This window comes from Eriocheir sinensis, chromosome 19, assembly GCF_024679095.1.
Source record: "Eriocheir sinensis breed Jianghai 21 chromosome 19, ASM2467909v1, whole genome shotgun sequence".
Lineage (NCBI taxonomy): Eukaryota > Metazoa > Arthropoda > Malacostraca > Decapoda > Varunidae > Eriocheir > Eriocheir sinensis.
In genome coordinates this window covers 17,052,234-17,070,010 of record NC_066527.1, presented here as the reverse complement: position 1 = coordinate 17,070,010, position 17,777 = coordinate 17,052,234, and the positions used below count along the sequence as shown (strand labels likewise).

Here is a 17,777-nt window from a genome sequence, read left to right as displayed (position 1 = left end):
CGCCCGCTGACGCCAGCAACGCCGCCAACACAACGCACCGCCACATCTGCAGAAAGAAATGTTAATACTCCCAAATATCTGTCTACACAGGCACGGGCCCAACACAAGACGTGGAACCAATCCCCACACGATCCATAAATCACACCCATCACCGCCACTCACCTCGTCCGTGTGCTTGGGTTGCGGCCACCAGGAACTTTGAGCGTGAATGCCCCGCGCGGCCCCTCCTTGACTCGGCTGGCCCTCGAGTGTCCCGCCGCCTAGGGCACGAGCAGGCGGATCGTGTGCTGGTCGACGCGCTTTTCTCATCTCGCAGATTCGAACCCCTGGCTTCGTGAACGTCAGTTGCCAATATATACCTCCGCCGGGACTCCAGGTGACAACAAGTGCTACATTACGTCAGCGAGGTTAATCTCCCCCCGATATACTTCGCTGTTTTTACACCAAACCGCATGAAAGTAGACAGCTGGATGGTGTGCACGCTGACGGCCCCGATACGGATTCGAAAAGAGGCACGCAGCTTCAAAAATACCCGCGCTGACCACTACGCCGCGGAGAAGTAAAGGTTATGAATGACCTGAGGCAAGGCACTGACACAACCGTAAAGTGACACAGGCGGCTCTCACTCTTCGTTGTTCAGTGATACCATTTATTTGGTGTCTTAATTTTTATGCTGCAGCGTCAGGAGGAAGCGATAAGGAATGCAGCGCCCCGTCAGCTCACAGCCCGACGTGCTTACAAATTACAAAATTAATTTTACCTTTATTATAAAAAAACATATTTTGTAAGCATAATAAAGTGTTTCAAGTGTTTCAAGTGTGGTGCAGAGACGGACAGACACAGACAGACAGAAAGGACACGCATACAGATACAGATTGAGATAGGCGCACACACACACACACACACACACACACACACACAGAGTCAGTAGTCAATCTCAGTCATATGTCCCCGGCCGTGAAACAGACACTTGTCACGAGTATAGGCATTTATTACACGTCCTGCACCGCTTGAAAGAGCGTGCATGGCGATGCCAGGCAGCCAGCAGCCTCTGGAGGGCACGAGGCCCCGCGTCCCGCCTGCTGCACGGGCACGCTCGCAGATAACGTACTTCCTATATTTATAAGGTCGTGAGGGATGCCGCCCCACGCGACACTTTCCACGTAGATGTGAGCGCGGCCCGGCCCTGCTCGCCGCCAGGAGGGTGTCGGCTTGTGGCGCGACACTCCCGAGGGAGGGGCGCTCGTGCCAGGACACGAGAAACACGGCAGCAAGGTAGACGGACCTCATCCCAACACATAAAAGCTTGGGAGCGTTCCTTTTCCTGCAAAGGCAGTGGAGAAACATTTTTTGACCGGCGATTTATATGATTTTAATCAAATGGAGTTATTAGTAATAGTCGTGCTGGGAAAACAGCACGCAGACCAGGGAGTCTTGTCATGTTCCGGAGTGCCTGAGGCACAGGGAGCGGCGAGCAACGCCAGGCACCGCGGAGGCGACTCACCCGCCAAGGTGCTCCTGCAGAGGCCCCGGGAACACTGCGTCCCGCTCCGCCCCGCTGACCTGCCCCGCCCCGCTAATTCGCTGTCCCGTCCCAGACGTAGCTCACCTTCTGAATGGCCAACACCAAATCTCTCAGACAACTGAAGTAAGTTCGTGGTGAATAACATTTGAAGGAACTGGTTTTAGAGAATAGCGGAAGTCAGCCAATTCACAGATCGAAATTACAAGCTTGGCGCCAGTCAGCCTCCCGACCTGAAGGAGGAACAGGACCATTACCTCTCGAATTTATCGACATTTTCCTCAATATCAAGGAATACCAGATACGTTCTCCCACCTAAGCAGCGTAACACCCTTCTTCAGGTTGAACTACTTCCAAAAGGCGACTGGTCCGAACCATTGTCTTACACCGTTAATGGAGAGCAGTCAACCAGTAACAGTTAACCATGATCCACGCAGTAGCAACCAATGCAAACTTAAGCGAAGCAGACCAACATCCCAAGTCAGTACAGCGTTAAAGCCAGCACGTCACCCACGATCTTTAGAAGCAGTCCTAGCCCAGCTCGGCAACCAACACAAACTGACCACCCAACGAACTAGACTGCCAGCCATACCTTTACCCAATCCAGTTTCTAGTTATAATAAACACTATAATGCATTTTCTAACAGATACCGAGATGAAAATTTAGTACTGTATATTAAGTGAAATTTGTAGTAGGCACATACATTTATGTGCACAATGACAAGCTGGTTATCTGGTGTCCCTAATGAGCCACGCAGACGGCGGCCTTTTGGTCGGAGCAAGAACCCTCGAGGAACAAGAGGCAGTCTGGGAAAGCCTCAAGCGACAGACAGTCCTGGCCGGACGTGGAGTCCCCGGACCTGGGGAGGGAGGCAGTGTTAGCGAGGAAGGGACGGCGGGCAAGGCGGCGATGGGCGGGTGTGGCCACGAAAGGCAAAGCAGAAACTCACCTGGTGACGGAGCCGCGGATCTCATCGGGTGCGGTGGAGGCAAGGTCCTTGGTCCAGACGGAGCGGATTTGGTTAGAAGCAAATGGTTGCCAGTGAAGAGTTTGATGTTTGAATATTTATATTCAAGTAATAATAATAGGCCTCACCAATGAGAGCCATGAAGACCAGCTATGGTTGCGGCTGTACGGAGACCGGCTGTGGTTGCGGCTGTACGGAGACCTGCTGTGGTTGCGGCTGTACGGAGACCTGCTGTGGTTGCGGCTGTACGGAGACCGGCTGTGGTTGCGGCTGTACGGAGACCTGCTGTGGTTGCGGCTGTACGGAGACCGGCTGTGGTTGCGGCTGTACGGAGACCGGCTGTGGTTGCGGCTGTACGGAGACCGGCTGTGGTTGCGGCTGTACGGAGACCTGCTGTGGTTGCGGCTGTACGGAGACCTGCTGTGGTTGCGGCTGTACGGAGACCGGCTGTGGTTGCGGCTGTACGGAGACCTGCTGTGGTTGCGGCTGTACGGAGACCTGCTGTGGTTGCGGCTGTACGGAGACCTGCTGTGGTTGCGGCTGTACGGAGACCTGCTGTGGTTGCGGCTGTACGGAGACCTGCTGTGGTTGCGGCTGTACGGAGACCTGCTGTGGTTGCGGCTGTACGGAGACCTGCTGTGGTTGCGGCTGTACGGAGACCTGCTGTGGCTGCGGCTGTACGGAGACCGGCTGTGGCTGCGGCTGTACGGAGACCGGCTGTGGCTGCGGCTGTACGGAGACCGGCTGTGGTTGCGGCTGTACGGAGACCGGCTGTGGCTGCGGCTGTACGGAGACCGGCTGTGGTTGCGGCTGTACGAAGACCTGCTGGGGCTCCGGCTCGGGCACTACAAACACCGGCGGCTGGGGCTGGGGCAGCTCCCGCACAAACACCTGTTGGGCCGGAGCTCTCGGGACGCAAGTTACTACTGACGCTGTCCTGATCCAACAACCACGTCGTCAGCCAGGGGCGTCCCGTCACATCTAAACATCACCAGTACCACCTCCAGCAAGGTACGACATCGTAGAACACCAGGATGATAAACGCCATAATAGGCACGGCAAGATCGCAAAAATTTTACTGCACAAGAAAACTACCACCCTGATCACCCTCATCACGCAGGCATCGCTCACCACGTCCGTGTCTTTAGATCTAAGGCTCCAAATACTCTGGCTCTGCCCCGCCCCGCGCCGCTGCTCCTCGCCTCGGCCGCCGCCGCCGCCACCATCACTGCCGCCAGCAAGATACCGCACCACATCTACAACGGACAAACATCAAGAGCTGCTGCGCTGCAGCATGGTAGACGCCACAATAGGCACAGCAAAACAATTAAAGATTAACTGCACAACAAAACCAGCACCCTGACCGCCCCTGTCACGCAAGCATCGCTTACCTTGTCCGTGTGTTCGGGTTTAAGGGCCCGTACTTATAAAGAGTATGTTTCGCTTATGTGAGGCATAAATCAAGAAAATGGCGGACACCGAGACATAAGGGAAGCATAACCCTTAGGTTTCAACTAAGCGGAACATAAACTGACTCGCCAGCTACGCGCGGGGTGGAGGTAACATTGCAATCCTTAGGTCGACCTAAGCGAGGCATAACAGTCAAAATGGCGGAGGTAGTGGGTGCGCGTCCGCGGCAGCTGAGGACTTTTCGGGCACGAAGAGACGTCCTTGATGAACTTCCGGACCCGGAATTGATCAAGAGGTACCGCCTGGACCGTGCAGGGATACTCTTTGTGACCGATTTGGTGCGTGAGGCCTTGACTGCTCCTACAAACAGGAACCAAGCCCTCTCCCCTGAGATGAAGGTCCTCATAACACTGAGGTATCTTGCTACGGGCAAAATGCAGCAGTGTAGCAGCGACGACTTGGGGCCTTCACAACAGACCGTCAGCAGGGTCACCCGGGAGACTGTGTACGCCCTTGCGGCAGCTGTTCTTGCTGCTGCTGATGATGATGATGATGTGGCTGGGGGTGAGGCTGTGGTCCCTCCTGCTGCTGCTCCTGGTGTAGCTGCTGCTGCTGGTGTAGCTGCTGCTGCTGTTGCTGCTGACCTCGCTGGCTGCTGAGGGGCTCTAGAGGTCGGGGCTGGCTGTCCATGGCTGCTGACTGCTAGCTTGAAGCTCGCGGGAATGTTTGTTTACATGTTTGAGGGGCTACGTCCTTAATTTTATCATTATTCCATGTGATGTTGGTCTATGCATCGTCAACAATACCCGAAAATACTTTTCTTTATTTTATACATATTTCCAATACGTCAATATGCTTTTAACATCAAAATTATACCAAATTCCAACATTTTATTTTGAGTTGGTATCCCTTTCTTAGGTGCAGCTGAGGGGTTGGCAACGATGTACTAATACTCGCTTATGTCGAGCTGGTTATGTTGAGGGGGTGAAACATAAGGAGGGGGGTTATGTCTCGTCATTGTTAATACTCGGATATGTTTCAGTTTACGTCTCACATAAATTTTTTTACAAGTACGGGGCCCAGATACTCTGGCTCTGCCCCGCCCCGCGCCGCTGCCCCTCGCCTCGGCCGCCCCCGCCGTCGCCGCCGTGGGAACGAGAAACAGGTCGTGTGGTGGTCCGTTCACTTCAGCCGGATCCCCGCACGACCTGACTCCTGGCCGGGTCAGTGAAGAAGCTGCTGATTGGCTGTTGCCTGGTGAGGTGTTTCCGTCCCCCCCAACCCAACAGCCTCATGAATGCTTAGGAGCCATTAACATCTCATAGTCATGTATCACGGCAACCACCTGAAATTCGCCTGCGACGCTAACGGGCTGGGACAATCCATCAGGCCCCTCGAGAGCGCCCGCCGGCGTTATAGGCAGCACGAGAAGTGTTGCACAACAAAAGCAGTTTTAACATTTGTGATTAGGCAACGATTGTACAACAAGATTTCTAAAACTACATAGTAAATAAAAGAAAATACATTGAGTATGTCAGTAAATAACACTGCTACACCGCTTTTTACTAAGCAGCAATTTTTGCAAATAATTTATTCACTTTATTTTAAACCTGTTCCGTAAAGCTCTCCTCGAAACGACGGTCATTATGATTAAGTTCCATCGAAGAGGAGACAGCGAACTGTTTGTGCGTGTGTATGGTGGTAGTGGTGGTGGTGGTGGGGAGGGGGGGGGGGGTTCCGTCCCGAGTACCCAACGATGTCGGTTGGAGAAAAGATATATGGGATTGGTTGGAGGCATTGTAATACTCCTTCTAGACCTTCTCATGGCGTCCTAATTAGGAAGGACCCACGCCTCCCCTTTATTACCAGAGTTTGCTGGGCAGCAGAGCAGGTACGTACTACAGTATACATCTGATACTACTTTGAGAGCTGTAAAGCTTTAGATTAATTCTGGAACAGAATATACTGCGCCATATATTGGAACCTACACAAGTTTATATGCCTCCTAAGTTACTAAGAAAAAATATGAAAAATTTCCAATGTCTCGAGCGATTCAAACTAACTTCTGATCAAAGTCACGATAAAGAACAAACAAGGGAGTACAGGAGCACATTTATTTACACAATGATAAGCAGGTTATTGACAAACTTATCTACTGCCAATGAGCCACGCAGATGGCGGCCTTCCGGTCGGAGCAAGAGTCCTGGAGGAGGAAGAGGCCGTCTGTGGAAGCCTCCAGCGAGAGGCAGTCTTGGCCGACCGTGGAGTCCCCGGACCTGGTGAGGAAGACAGTGTTAGCGAGGAGGGTGCGGCGGGGAAGGCGGCAATGGGAGAGTGGCTATGAATGGCAGAGCCGAAACTCACCTGGTGATGGAGCCGCGGATTTCATAGGGCGCTGTGGAGGCAAGGTCCCTGGTCCAGACGGATGGGATTTGGTCTGGAAGTACAGGTTTGCCAGTGAAAATCACACTAGCTTGAATATTTATAGTACCAATAATAAGGTACTCATTTCTTTGAATATTTATATGAAAGTATTAATAGGCCTATCAATGAGCCATGAACGAGGGGAACATGCACGGTAAAATAAACTCACGCTGGAGGAGCAGCTCGAAGAAGTAATCGAAATCAGTAGTGCGATCGACGCTGTATAGGTCAAAGCTGCCGCGTCGGTTCATCACTGTTACCTCGCCGAGGCCGCGGCAGTAGTCTCTGGCGGCGGACTGGGAGAAACTGTGGCCGGGCAGGTTGCACCAGGAGAAGTGGTAGACTCGGCCCTGGTAGGTGGTGTGGACCTGGGGACGTGAGCGGCGGTCAGTGGGAGGGAAGCATCGTCAAGAGTATTAGTGCAACAAGAGTCTAGAGGGAGTGACTCACCAGGGAGTAAGTGGCCGGACAGGCGGAAGACACTTGCGGCTGGACGCTCTGGATCACCGCCGCCTGCTGTGAGAACGAGGGGAGCATCTGGAACATTGGGCGTGGCTGGGGCTGCACAAACACCTGCTGTGACTCAGGTTGTACAAACACCTGTGGCTGAGGCTGCTGCTGGACGAAGACCTGCTGGGGCCGCTCCTGTACAAACAGCTGTTGTGGCCGGGGCTGTCGGGACGCAAAGAACTGCTGACGCTGTCCTGACCCAACGACCACGTCGTCAGCCAGGGGCGTCCCGTCATAACTAAATCGACTCTGGCCGCCCGCCGCCGCCACCATCACTGCCGCCAGCAAGATACTGCACCACATCTACAACGGACAAACATTAAGAACTGCAGCAGGGTAGACGACGAAATAGGCACGGAAAAATAACTAAAAGATTAACTGCTGAAAACCAGCACCCTGACCGCCCCTGTCACGCAAGCATCGCTTACTTCGTCCGTGTGTTTATGTCCAAGACTCCAGATACTCTGGCTCAGCCCCGCTCCGCGCCGCTGCTCCTCGCCTCGCCCGCCGCCGCCGTGGGCACGAGCAGCGGGTCGTGTGGTGGTCCGTTCACCTCAGCCGGATCCCCGCACGACCTGACTCCAGGTCAGTGAAGAAGCTGCTGATTGGCTGTTGCCTGGTGAGGTGTTTCCGTCCCCCCCTAACCAAACAGCCTCATGAATGCTTAGGAGCCATTAACATCTCATAGTCATGTATCACGGCAACCACCTGAAATTCGCCTGCGACCCTAACGGGCTGGGACAATCCATCAGGCCCCTCCGGAGAGCCTGGCGGCGCTATAGGCAGCACGAGAAGAAAGTGTTGCACAACAAAGGCAGCTTTAACACTGTGTTTAAGCAACGATTGTACAACTATAACACGATTTCTAAAACTACATAGTAAATAGAAGAAAATACATTGAGTATGTCAGTAAATAACACTGCTACACCGCTTTTTACTTATCAGCAATTTTTGCAAAAAATAATTTATTCACTTTATTTTAAACTTGTTCCGTAAAGCTCTTCTCGATACGACGATCATTATGATTAAAGTGCCATCGAAGAAGAGACACCGAAGTGTGTGTGTGTGTGTGTGTGTGTGTGTGTGTGTGTGTGTGTGTGTGTAATTCACCTCTTGGTCTGCTGCGGGTCTCTCGAGACAGCCAGCCGTTCCCTTACTGAAGAGAACAGAGCTCATAGTACCGATCTTTGGGTAGGACTGACACCACTCACACACAACACACCGCGACAACGAGGTCACAACTCCTTGCCTGACGTCGCGTACCTACTCACTGCTAGGTGAACAGGGGCTACACGTGAAAGAAGATAAACCCAACTTATCCTCACCCGGCCGGGGAATTGAACTCCGGTCCTTCTGCTTGTGAGGCAATCGCTCTATCCACTGAGCTTCCGGGCCGTGTGTGTCTGTGGGTGTGGGTGGGTGGGTTCCGTCCTGAGTACCCAACGATGTCGGCTGGAGAGAGGGGAGGGGAGACATGGGGGTGGCTGTAGGCTGGTGCCAGATGGGGAACATTTTACACCAGGTGGTTGGTGAGTGGTCAGTGTGTGGGTACTGCATCCAGGAGGACGTGGGTTCGAGTCCCGCCCCCTGCCATAAGCTGGGATATTTCAGCAACCGTCGAGTGGCCTGAAACTACCCACATGTTGTCCTGAAAACCACCTATCAACCCGGACTCTGGATTCCCTCTGTAAAACGAAATCAAAGATGAGCTCCAGGAGGGCAGCATGAGCCAAGCAAAATGGCGCCACTATAAATATTTGCCTGCCCCATAACAATCTGGGGCCGACCATCAGGCATCACCAAGAACGCCCTTCCCAGCCATGAGCAGACCGTAAAATAAAAACTTTTCATGACATTTCCGGAGCAGTAAGCCATCACGTAAACAGAAACGCCGTAACTTTTGAATCAAATGGTGTCGCGGTTCGGAGCGTCAAGCCATTAAAGGATGAACCAGGGCGAGGCGTTTCGAGCTCCGGTGCCGTCAGGAATGGGAGTCAAGTGAGGGGTATCAGTACCCTGACCCTTCGTGTCTCTGTAAGCACCATAATTTTACTCGTGAAGTTCAGTAAAGGTTGAACGCGTCGCCGCGCGAGATCAGCTGCTTGGTGCCTCACTCGTATTTTTAACCTTTACCCGATATTGAAATACCCCGTCGGAGGTCGTCGGAGAACCTGCGCTGTCCAATGAGCCGCGAAACACGTCGACTTGCAAAAGATTTATGGCCGAAGCTACTTTCTCATCAGTATTAATCTGACAATGCTTTTCCTGCGCTACCGTAAATGAATTTGGTAATTTTTAAAGTGACATATCACGTGTTTCGTCGGTCCGATATAAACCAAATATAGGGTGCCGCATCTGTTCAAACAATGATATAAACCAAATATAGAGTGCCGCATCTGTTCAAACAATGATATAAACCAAATATAGAGTGCCGCATCTGTTCAAACAATGATATAAACCAAATATAGGGTGACGCATCTGTTCAAACAATGATATAAACCAAATATAGAGTGCCGCATCTGTTCAAACAATGATATAAACCAAATATAGAGTGCCGCATCTGTTCAAACAATGATATAAATCAAATATAGAGTGCCGCATCTGTTCAAACAATGATATAAATCAAATATAGGGTGACGCATCTGTTCAAACAATGATATAAACCAAATAGAGTGCCGCATCTGTTCAAACAATGATATAAACCAAATAGAGTGCCGCATCTGTTCAAACAATGATATAAACCAAATAGAGTGCCGCATCTGCTCAAACAATGATATAAACCAAATAAAAAGTGCCGCAACTGTTCACATAAAGATATAAATCAAATAGTGCCGCATCTCTTCAAACAAAGAATTTAATGTCTACGACCCACGTAAATTGGGTAGGCGGTGGCTGAACTGGTAGCGTACTGGGCCCACATTCACCGCGTGATGGACGCGGGTTCGAATCCCCATGCTACCACCTCGGATTTTTCAGTCACCGCCGAGTGGCTTAACTACCCACATGCCGTCCTTTAGACCACCCATCAACCCGGACTCTAGGAGGAAGCCGTCCAAGCGAATCAAGAGAGTTCCGGGGGGGGCAAGCATGAACCAATGCAAGATGACGCCACTATAAAAACTCGCCTGCGCCGGAACGGGCTAGGCCGACCATCAGACCCCACCTGGAAGCAGCCTTGGGCCGACCATCAGGCCCCACCGGTAAGTTGCCTACCGGCGCAACAGGCAGCAACGTAAAAAAAATAAACATTCAGTCAAATAACCACCAATTCAGAGATTTGATAAACAACCATTTTTCAAGGAACAACCAAGTTGCGTCTGTGCATTTATTATAATGTTAACATGTCTAACAATTCCTTCCAAGACTTTCTAATGGCGTCCTAATTAGGAAGGGCCCCACGCTCCCCCTTGACTGAGTTTGTTGGGCAGCATAACACGTACGTATTACAGTATACATGCGGTATTGCTTTGAACTTTAAGATTCTTTGAGACAATATGCTGGATCATATAATGGGACATACGCAAGTCTTTGTCCTAAGAATTATTTTTTTTCAACCAGTCTCAAATGATTCAAACTAACTTCTGATCAAAGTCACGATAAAGAACAAACAAGGGAGTACAGGAGCACATTTATTTACACAATGATAAGCAGGTTATTGACAAACTTATCTACTGCCAATGAGCCACGCAGACGGCGGCCTTCCGGTCGGAGCAAGAGTCCTGGAGGAGGAAGAGGCCGTCTGTGGAAGCCTCCAGCGAGAGGCAGTCTTGGCCGACCGTGGAGTCCCCGGACCTGGTGAGGAAGACAGTGTTAGCGAGGAGGGTGCGGCGGGGAAGGCGGCAATGGGAGAGTGGCTATGAATGGCAGAGCCGAAACTCACCTGGTGATGGAGCCGCGGATTTCATAGGGCGCGGTGGAGGCAAGGTCCCTGGTCCAGACGGAGGGGATTTGGTCTGCAAGTAAAGGTTTGTCAGTGAAAATCACACAAGCTTGAATATTTATAGTACCAATAATAAGGTACTCATTTCTTTGAATATTTATATTAAAGTATTATAGGCCTATCAATGAGCCATGAACGAGGGGAACATGCACGGTAGAGTAAACTCACGCTGGAGGAGCAGCTCGAAGAAGTAATCGAAATCAGTAGTGCGATCGACGCTGTATAGGTCAAAGCTGCCGCGTCGGTTCATCACTGTTACCTCGCCGAGGCCGCGGCAGTAGTCTCTGGCGGCGGACTGGGAGAAACCGTGGCCGGGCAGGTTGCACCAGGAGAAGTGGTAGACTCGGCCCTGGTAGGTGGTGTGGACCTGGGGACGGGAGCGGCGGTCAGCGGGAGGGAAGCATCGTCAAGAGTATTGGTGCAACACGAGTCTAGAGGGAGTGACTTACCAGGGAGTAAGTGGCCGGACAGGCGGAAGACACTTGCGGCTGGACGCTCTGGATCACCGCCGCCTGCTGTGAGAACGAGGGGAGCATCTGGAACATGGGGCGTGGCTGGGGCTGCACAAACACCTGCTGTGGCTCAGGCTGTACAAACACCTGTGGCTGAGGCTGCTGCTGGACGAAGACCTGCTGGGGCCGCTCCTGTACAAACAGCTGTTGTGGCCGGGGCTGTCGGGACGCAAAGAACTGCTGACGCTGTCCTGACCCAACGACCACGTCGTCATCTAGGGGCGTCCCGTCATAACTAAATCGACTCTGGCCGCCCGCCGCCGCCACCATCACTGCCGCCAGCAAGATACTGCACCACATCTACAACGGACAAAACATTAAGAATTACAGCAGGGTAGACGACGAAATAGGCACGGCAAAATAACTAAAGATTAACTGCTTAAAATCAGCACCCTGACCGCCCCTGTCACGCAAGCATCGCATACCTCGTCCGTGTGTTTATGTCCAAGACTCCAGATACTCTGGCTCAGCCCCGCTCCGCGCCGCTGCTCCTCGCCTCGGCCGCCGCCGCCGTGGGCACGAGCAGCGGGTCGTGTGGTGGTCCGTTCACCTCAGCCGGATCCCCGCACGACCTGACTCCAGGTCAGTGAAGAAGCTGCTGATTGGCTGTTGCCTGGTGAGGTGTTTCCGTCCCCCCCTAACCAAACAGCCTCATGAATGCTTAGGAGCCATTAACATCTCATAGTCATGTATCACGGCAACCACCTGAAATTCGCCTGCGACCCTAACGGGCTGGGACAATCCATCAGGCCCCTCCGGAGAGCCTGGCGGCGCTATAGGCAGCACGAGAAGAAAGTGTTGCACAACAACAGCAGTTTTAACACTGTGTTTAAGCAACGATTGTACAACTATAACACGATTTCTAAAACTACATAGTAAATAGAAGAAAATACATTGAGTATGTCAGTAAATAACACTGCTACACCGCTTTTTACTTATCAGCAATTTTTGCAAAAAATAATTTATTCACTTTATTTTAAACTTGTTCCGTAAAGCTCTCCTCGATACGACGATCATTATGATTAAAGTGCCATCGAAGAAGAGACAGCGAAGTGTGTGTGTGTGTGTGTGTGTGTGTGTGTGTGTGTGTGTGTGTGTGTAATTCACCTCTTGGTCTGCTGCGGGTCTCTCGAGACAGCCAGCCGTTCCCCTACGGAAGAGAACAGAGCTCATAGTACCGATCTTTGGGTAGGACTGAGACCACTCACACACAACACACCGCGACAACGAGGTCACAACTCCTTGCCTGACGTCGCGTACCTACTCACTGCTAGGTGAACAGGGGAATTGAACTCCGGTCCTTCTGCTTGTGAGGCAAACGCTCTATCCACTGAGCTTCCGGGCCGTGTGTGTGTGGGTGTGGGTGTGGGTGGGTTCCGTCCTGAGTACCCAACGATGTCGGCTGGAGAGAGGGGAGGGGAGACATGGGGGTGGTTGTAGGCTGGTGCCAGATGGGGAACATTTTACACCAGGTGGTTGGTGAGTGGTCAGTGTGTGGGTACTGCATCCAGGAGGACGTGGGTTCGAGTCCCGCCCCCTGCCATAAGCTGGGATATTTCAGCAACCGTCGAGTGGCCTGAAACTACCCACATGTTGTCCTGAAAACCACCTATCAACCCGGACTCTGGATTCCCTCTGTAAAACGAAATCAAAGATGAGCTCCAGGGGGGCAGCATGAGCCAAGCAAAATGGCGCCACTATAAATATTTGCCTGCCCCATAACAATCTGGGGCCGACCATCAGGCCTCACCAAGAACGCCCTTCCCAGCCATGAGCAGAACGTAAAATAAAAACTTTTCATGACATTTCCGGAGCAGTAAGCCATCACGTAAACAGAAACGCCGTAACTTTTGAATCAAATGGTGTCGCGGTTCGGAGCGTCAAGCCATTAAAGGATGAACCAGGGCGAGGCGTTTCGAGCCCCGGTGCCGTCAGGAATGGGAGTCAAGTGAAGGGTATCAGTACCCTGACCCTTCGTGTCACTGTAAGCACCATAATTTTACTCGTGAAGTTCAGTAAAGGTTGAACGCGTCGCCGCGCGAGATCAGCTGCTTGGTGCCTCACTCGTATTTTTAACCTTTACCCGATATTGAAATACCCCGTCGGAGGTCGTCGGAGAACCTGCGCTGTCCAATGAGCCGCGAAACACGTCGACTTGCAAAAGATTTATGGCCGAAGCTACTTTCTCATCAGTATTAATCTGACAATGCTTTTCCTGCGCTACCGTAAATGAATTTGGTAATTTTTAAAGTGACATATCACGTGTTTCGTCGGTCCGATATAAACCAAATATAGGGTGCCGCATCTGTTCAAACAGTGATATAAACCAAATATAGAGTGACGCATCTGTTCAAACAATGATATAAACCAAATAGAGTGCCGCATCTGTTCAAACAATGATATAAACCAAATAGAGTGCCGCATCTGCTCAAACAATGATATAAACCAAATTGTTTGAGCTATGATATAAATCAAATAGAGTGCCGCATCTGTTCAAACAATGATATAAATCAAATAGAGTGCCGCATCTGCTCTAACAATTATATTAACCAAATAAAAAGTGCCGCAACTGTTCACATAAAGATATAAATCAAATAGTGCCGCATCTCTTCAAACAAAGAATTTAATGTCTACGACCCACGTAAATTGGGTAGGCGGTGGCTGAACTGGTAGCGTACTGGGCCCACATTCACCGCGTGATGGACGCGGGTTCGAATCCCCATGCTACCACCTCGGATTTTTCAGTCACCGCCGAGTGGCTTAACTACCCACATTCTGTCCTTTAGACCACCCATCAACCCGGACTCTAGGAGGAAGCCGTCCAAGCGAATCAAGAGAGTTCCGGGGGGGGCAAGCATGAAGCAATGCAAGATGACGCCACTATAAAAACTCGCCTGCGCCGGAACGGGCTAGGCCGACCATCAGACCCCACCTGGAAGCAGCCTTGGGCCGACCATCAGGCCCCACCGGTAAGTTGCCTACCGGCGCAACAGGCAGCAACGTAAAAAAAATAAACATTCAGTCAAATAACCACCAATTCAGAGATTTGATAAACAACCTCCATTTTTCAAGGAACAACCAAGTTGCGTCTGTGCATTTATTATAATGTTAACATGTCTAACAATTCCTTCCAAGACTTTCTAATGGCGTCCTAATTAGGAAGGGCCCCACGCTCCCCCTTGACTGAGTTTGTTGGGCAGCATAACACGTACGTATTACAGTATACATGCGGTATTGCTTTGAACTTTAAGATTCTTTGAGACAATATGCTGGATCATATAATGGGACATACGCAAGTCTCCTTGTCCTAAGAATTATTTTTTTTCAACCAGTCTCAAATGATTCAAACTAACTTCTGATCAAAGTCACGATAAAGAACAAACAAGGGAGTACAGGAGCACATTTATTTACACAATGATAAGCAGGTTATTGACAAACTTATCTACTGCCAATGAGCCACGCAGACGGCGGCCTTCCGGTCGGAGCAAGAGTCCTGGAGGAGGAAGAGGCCGTCTGTGGAAGCCTCCAGCGAGAGGCAGTCTTGGCCGACCGTGGAGTCCCCGGACCTGGTGAGGAAGACAGTGTTAGCGAGGAGGGTGCGGCGGGGAAGGCGGCAATGGGAGAGTGGCTATGAATGGCAGAGCCGAAACTCACCTGGTGATGGAGCCGCGGATTTCATAGGGCGCGGTGGAGGCAAGGTCCCTGGTCCAGACGGAGGGGATTTGGTCTGCAAGTAAAGGTTTGTCAGTGAAAATCACACAAGCTTGAATATTTATAGTACCAATAATAAGGTACTCATTTCTTTGAATATTTATATTAAAGTATTATAGGCCTATCAATGAGCCATGAACGAGGGGAACATGCACGGTATAGTAAACTCACGCTGGAGGAGCAGCTCGAAGAAGTAATCGAAATCAGTAGTGCGATCGACGCTGTATAGGTCAAAGCTGCCGCGTCGGTTCATCACTGTTACCTCGCCGAGGCCGCGGCAGTAGTCTCTGGCGGCGGACTGGGAGAAACCGTGGCCGGGCAGGTTGCACCAGGAGAAGTGGTAGACTCGGCCCTGGTAGGTGGTGTGGACCTGGGGACGGGAGCGGCGGTCAGCGGGAGGGAAGCATCGTCAAGAGTATTGGTGCAACACGAGTTTAGAGGGAGTGACTTACCAGGGAGTAAGTGGCCGGACAGGCGGAAGACACTTGCGGCTGGACGCTCTGGATCACCGCCGCCTGCTGTGAGAACGAGGGGAGCATCTGGAACATGGGGCGTGGCTGGGGCTGCACAAACACCTGCTGTGGCTCAGGCTGTACAAACAGCTGTGGCTGAGGCTGCTGCTGGACGAAGACCTGCTGGGGCCGCTCCTGTACAAACAGCTGTTGTGGCCGGGGCTGTCGGGACGCAAAGAACTGCTGACGCTGTCCTGACCCAACGACCACGTCGTCATCTAGGGGCGTCCCGTCATAACTAAATCGACTCTGGCCGCCCGCCGCCGCCACCATCACTGCCGCCAGCAAGATACTGCACCACATCTACAACGGACAAAACATTAAGAATTACAGCAGGGTAGACGACGAAAAAGGCACGGCAAAATAACTAAAGATTAACTGCTTAAAATCAGCACCCTGACCGCCCCTGTCACGCAAGCATCGCATACCTCGTCCGTGTGTTTATGTCCAAGACTCCAGATACTCTGGCTCAGCCCCGCTCCGCGCCGCTGCTCCTCGCCTCGGCCGCCGCCGCCGTGGGCACGAGCAGCGGGTCGTGTGGTGGTCCGTTCACCTCAGCCGGATCCCCGCACGACCTGACTCCAGGTCAGTGAAGAAGCTGTTGATTGGCTGTTGCCTGGTGAGGTGTTTCCGTCCCCCCCTAACCAAACAGCCTCATGAATGCTTAGGAGCCATTAACATCTCATAGTCATGTATCACGGCAACCACCTGAAATTCGCCTGCGACCCTAACGGGCTGGGACAATCCATCAGGCCCCTCCGGAGAGCCTGGCGGCGCTATAGGCAGCACGAGAAGAAAGTGTTGCACAACAAAGGCAGCTTTAACACTGTGTTTAAGCAACGATTGTACAACTATAACACGATTTCTAAAACTACATAGTAAATAGAAGAAAATACATTGAGTATGTCAGTAAATAACACTGCTACACCGCTTTTTACTTATCAGCAATTTTTGCAAAAAATAATTTATTCACTTTATTTTAAACTTGTTCCGTAAAGCTCTCCTCGATACGACGATCATTATGATTAAAGTGCCATCGAAGAAGAGACAGCGAAGTGTGTGTGTGTGTGTGTGTGTGTGTGTGTGTGTGTGTGTGTGTAATTCACCTCTTGGTCTGCTGCGGGTCTCTCGAGACAGCCAGCCGTTCCCCTACGGAAGAGAACAGAGCTCATAGTACCGATCTTTGGGTAGGACTGAGACCACTCACACACAACACACCGCGACAACGAGGTCACAACTCCTTGCCTGACGTCGCGTACCTACTCACTGCTAGGTGAACAGGGGCTACACGTGAAAGAAGATAAACCCAACTTATCCTCACCCGGCCGGGGAATTGAACTCCGGTCCTTCTGCTTGTGAGGCAAACGCTCTATCCACTGAGCTTCCGGGCCGTGTGTGTCTGTGGGTGTGGGTGTGGGTGGGTTCCGTCCTGAGTACCCAACGATGTCGGCTGGAGAGAGGGGAGGGGAGACATGGGGGTGGTTGTAGGCTGGTGCCAGATGGGGAACATTTTACACCAGGTGGTTGGTGAGTGGTCAGTGTGTGGGTACTGCATCCAGGAGGACGTGGGTTCGAGTCCCGCCCCCTGCCATAAGCTGGGATTTTTCAGTAACCGTCGAGTGGCCTGAAACTACCCACATGTTGTCCTGAAGACCACCTATCAACCCGGACTCTAGATTCCCTCTGTAAAACGAAATCAAAGATGAGCTCCGGGGGGCAGCATGAGCCAAGCAAAATGGCGCCACTATAAATATTTGCCTGCCCCATAACAATCTGGGGCCGACCATCAGGCCTCACCAAGAACGCCCTTCCCAGCCATGAGCAGAACGTAAAATAAAAACTTTTCATGACATTTCCGGAGCAGTAAGCCATCACGTAAACAGAAACGCAGTAACTTTTGAATCAAATGGTGTCGCGGGTCGGAGCGTCAAGCCATTAAAGGATGAACCAGGGCGAGGCGTTTCGAGCCCCGGTGCCGTCAGGAATGGGAGTCAAGTGAAGGGTATCAGTACCCTGACCCTTCGTGTCTCTGTAGGCACCATAATTTTACTCGTGAAGTTCAGTAAAGGTTGAACGCGTCGCCGCGCGAGATCAGCTGCTTGGTGCCTCACTCGTATTTTTAACCTTTACCCGATATTGAAATACCCCGTCGGAGGTCGTCGGAGAACCTGCGCTGTCCAATGAGCCGCGAAACACGTCGACTTACAAAAGATTTATGGCCGAAGCTACTTTCTCATCAGTATTAATCTGACAATGCTTTTCCTGCGC

General features: G+C 51.6%; 3 protein-coding genes across 5 annotated transcripts in view; all 3 read right to left on the bottom strand.

Moving 5' to 3' along the window:
- Positions 1-324, bottom strand: part of LOC127000811 (uncharacterized) — a 1,406-nt gene extending 1,082 nt beyond the window's left edge. The window contains exons 1-2 of the mRNA XM_050864871.1: positions 163-324; positions 1-46 (exon numbers count right to left, since the gene is read on the bottom strand). The exon at positions 1-46 is cut by the window's left edge and continues 242 nt beyond it. Of these exons, the coding sequence (XP_050720828.1) occupies positions 1-46; positions 163-309 (193 nt within the window). The 5' untranslated portion in view covers positions 310-324. The remainder of the gene's footprint in view (positions 47-162) is intronic.
- A 5,676-nt stretch (positions 325-6,000) lies between these two features.
- On the bottom strand, positions 6,001-16,079 carry LOC127000816 (uncharacterized). 3 transcript variants are annotated; one of them, XM_050864879.1, is made up of 5 exons: positions 15,938-16,079; positions 6,775-7,137; positions 6,494-6,692; positions 6,265-6,337; positions 6,001-6,176 (listed from the first exon to the last, which is right to left on the bottom strand). In XM_050864879.1, the coding sequence occupies exons 2-5, from the start codon at positions 7,135-7,137 to the stop codon at positions 6,053-6,055; spliced, it is 759 nt and encodes a 252-aa protein (XP_050720836.1). In that variant the 5' UTR covers positions 15,938-16,079; the 3' UTR covers positions 6,001-6,052. The 3 variants fall into 3 exon arrangements, with proteins under 3 accessions (XP_050720836.1, XP_050720837.1, XP_050720834.1); XM_050864880.1 differs by lacking the exon at positions 15,938-16,079 and adding an exon at positions 7,263-7,392; XM_050864877.1 differs by lacking the exons at positions 6,001-6,176; positions 6,265-6,337; positions 6,494-6,692; positions 6,775-7,137 and adding exons at positions 14,677-14,852; positions 14,941-15,013; positions 15,169-15,367; positions 15,450-15,812 and having other exon boundaries at positions 15,938-16,067.
- On the bottom strand, positions 10,451-11,832 carry LOC127000814 (uncharacterized). Its single transcript, XM_050864875.1, has 5 exons — positions 11,712-11,832; positions 11,224-11,586; positions 10,943-11,141; positions 10,715-10,787; positions 10,451-10,626 (listed from the first exon to the last, which is right to left on the bottom strand). Exons 2-5 carry the CDS (start codon positions 11,584-11,586, stop codon positions 10,503-10,505), a joined length of 759 nt encoding a protein of 252 aa, XP_050720832.1. The 5' UTR covers positions 11,712-11,832; the 3' UTR covers positions 10,451-10,502.
- Positions 16,080-17,777: the final 1,698 nt, after the last annotated feature.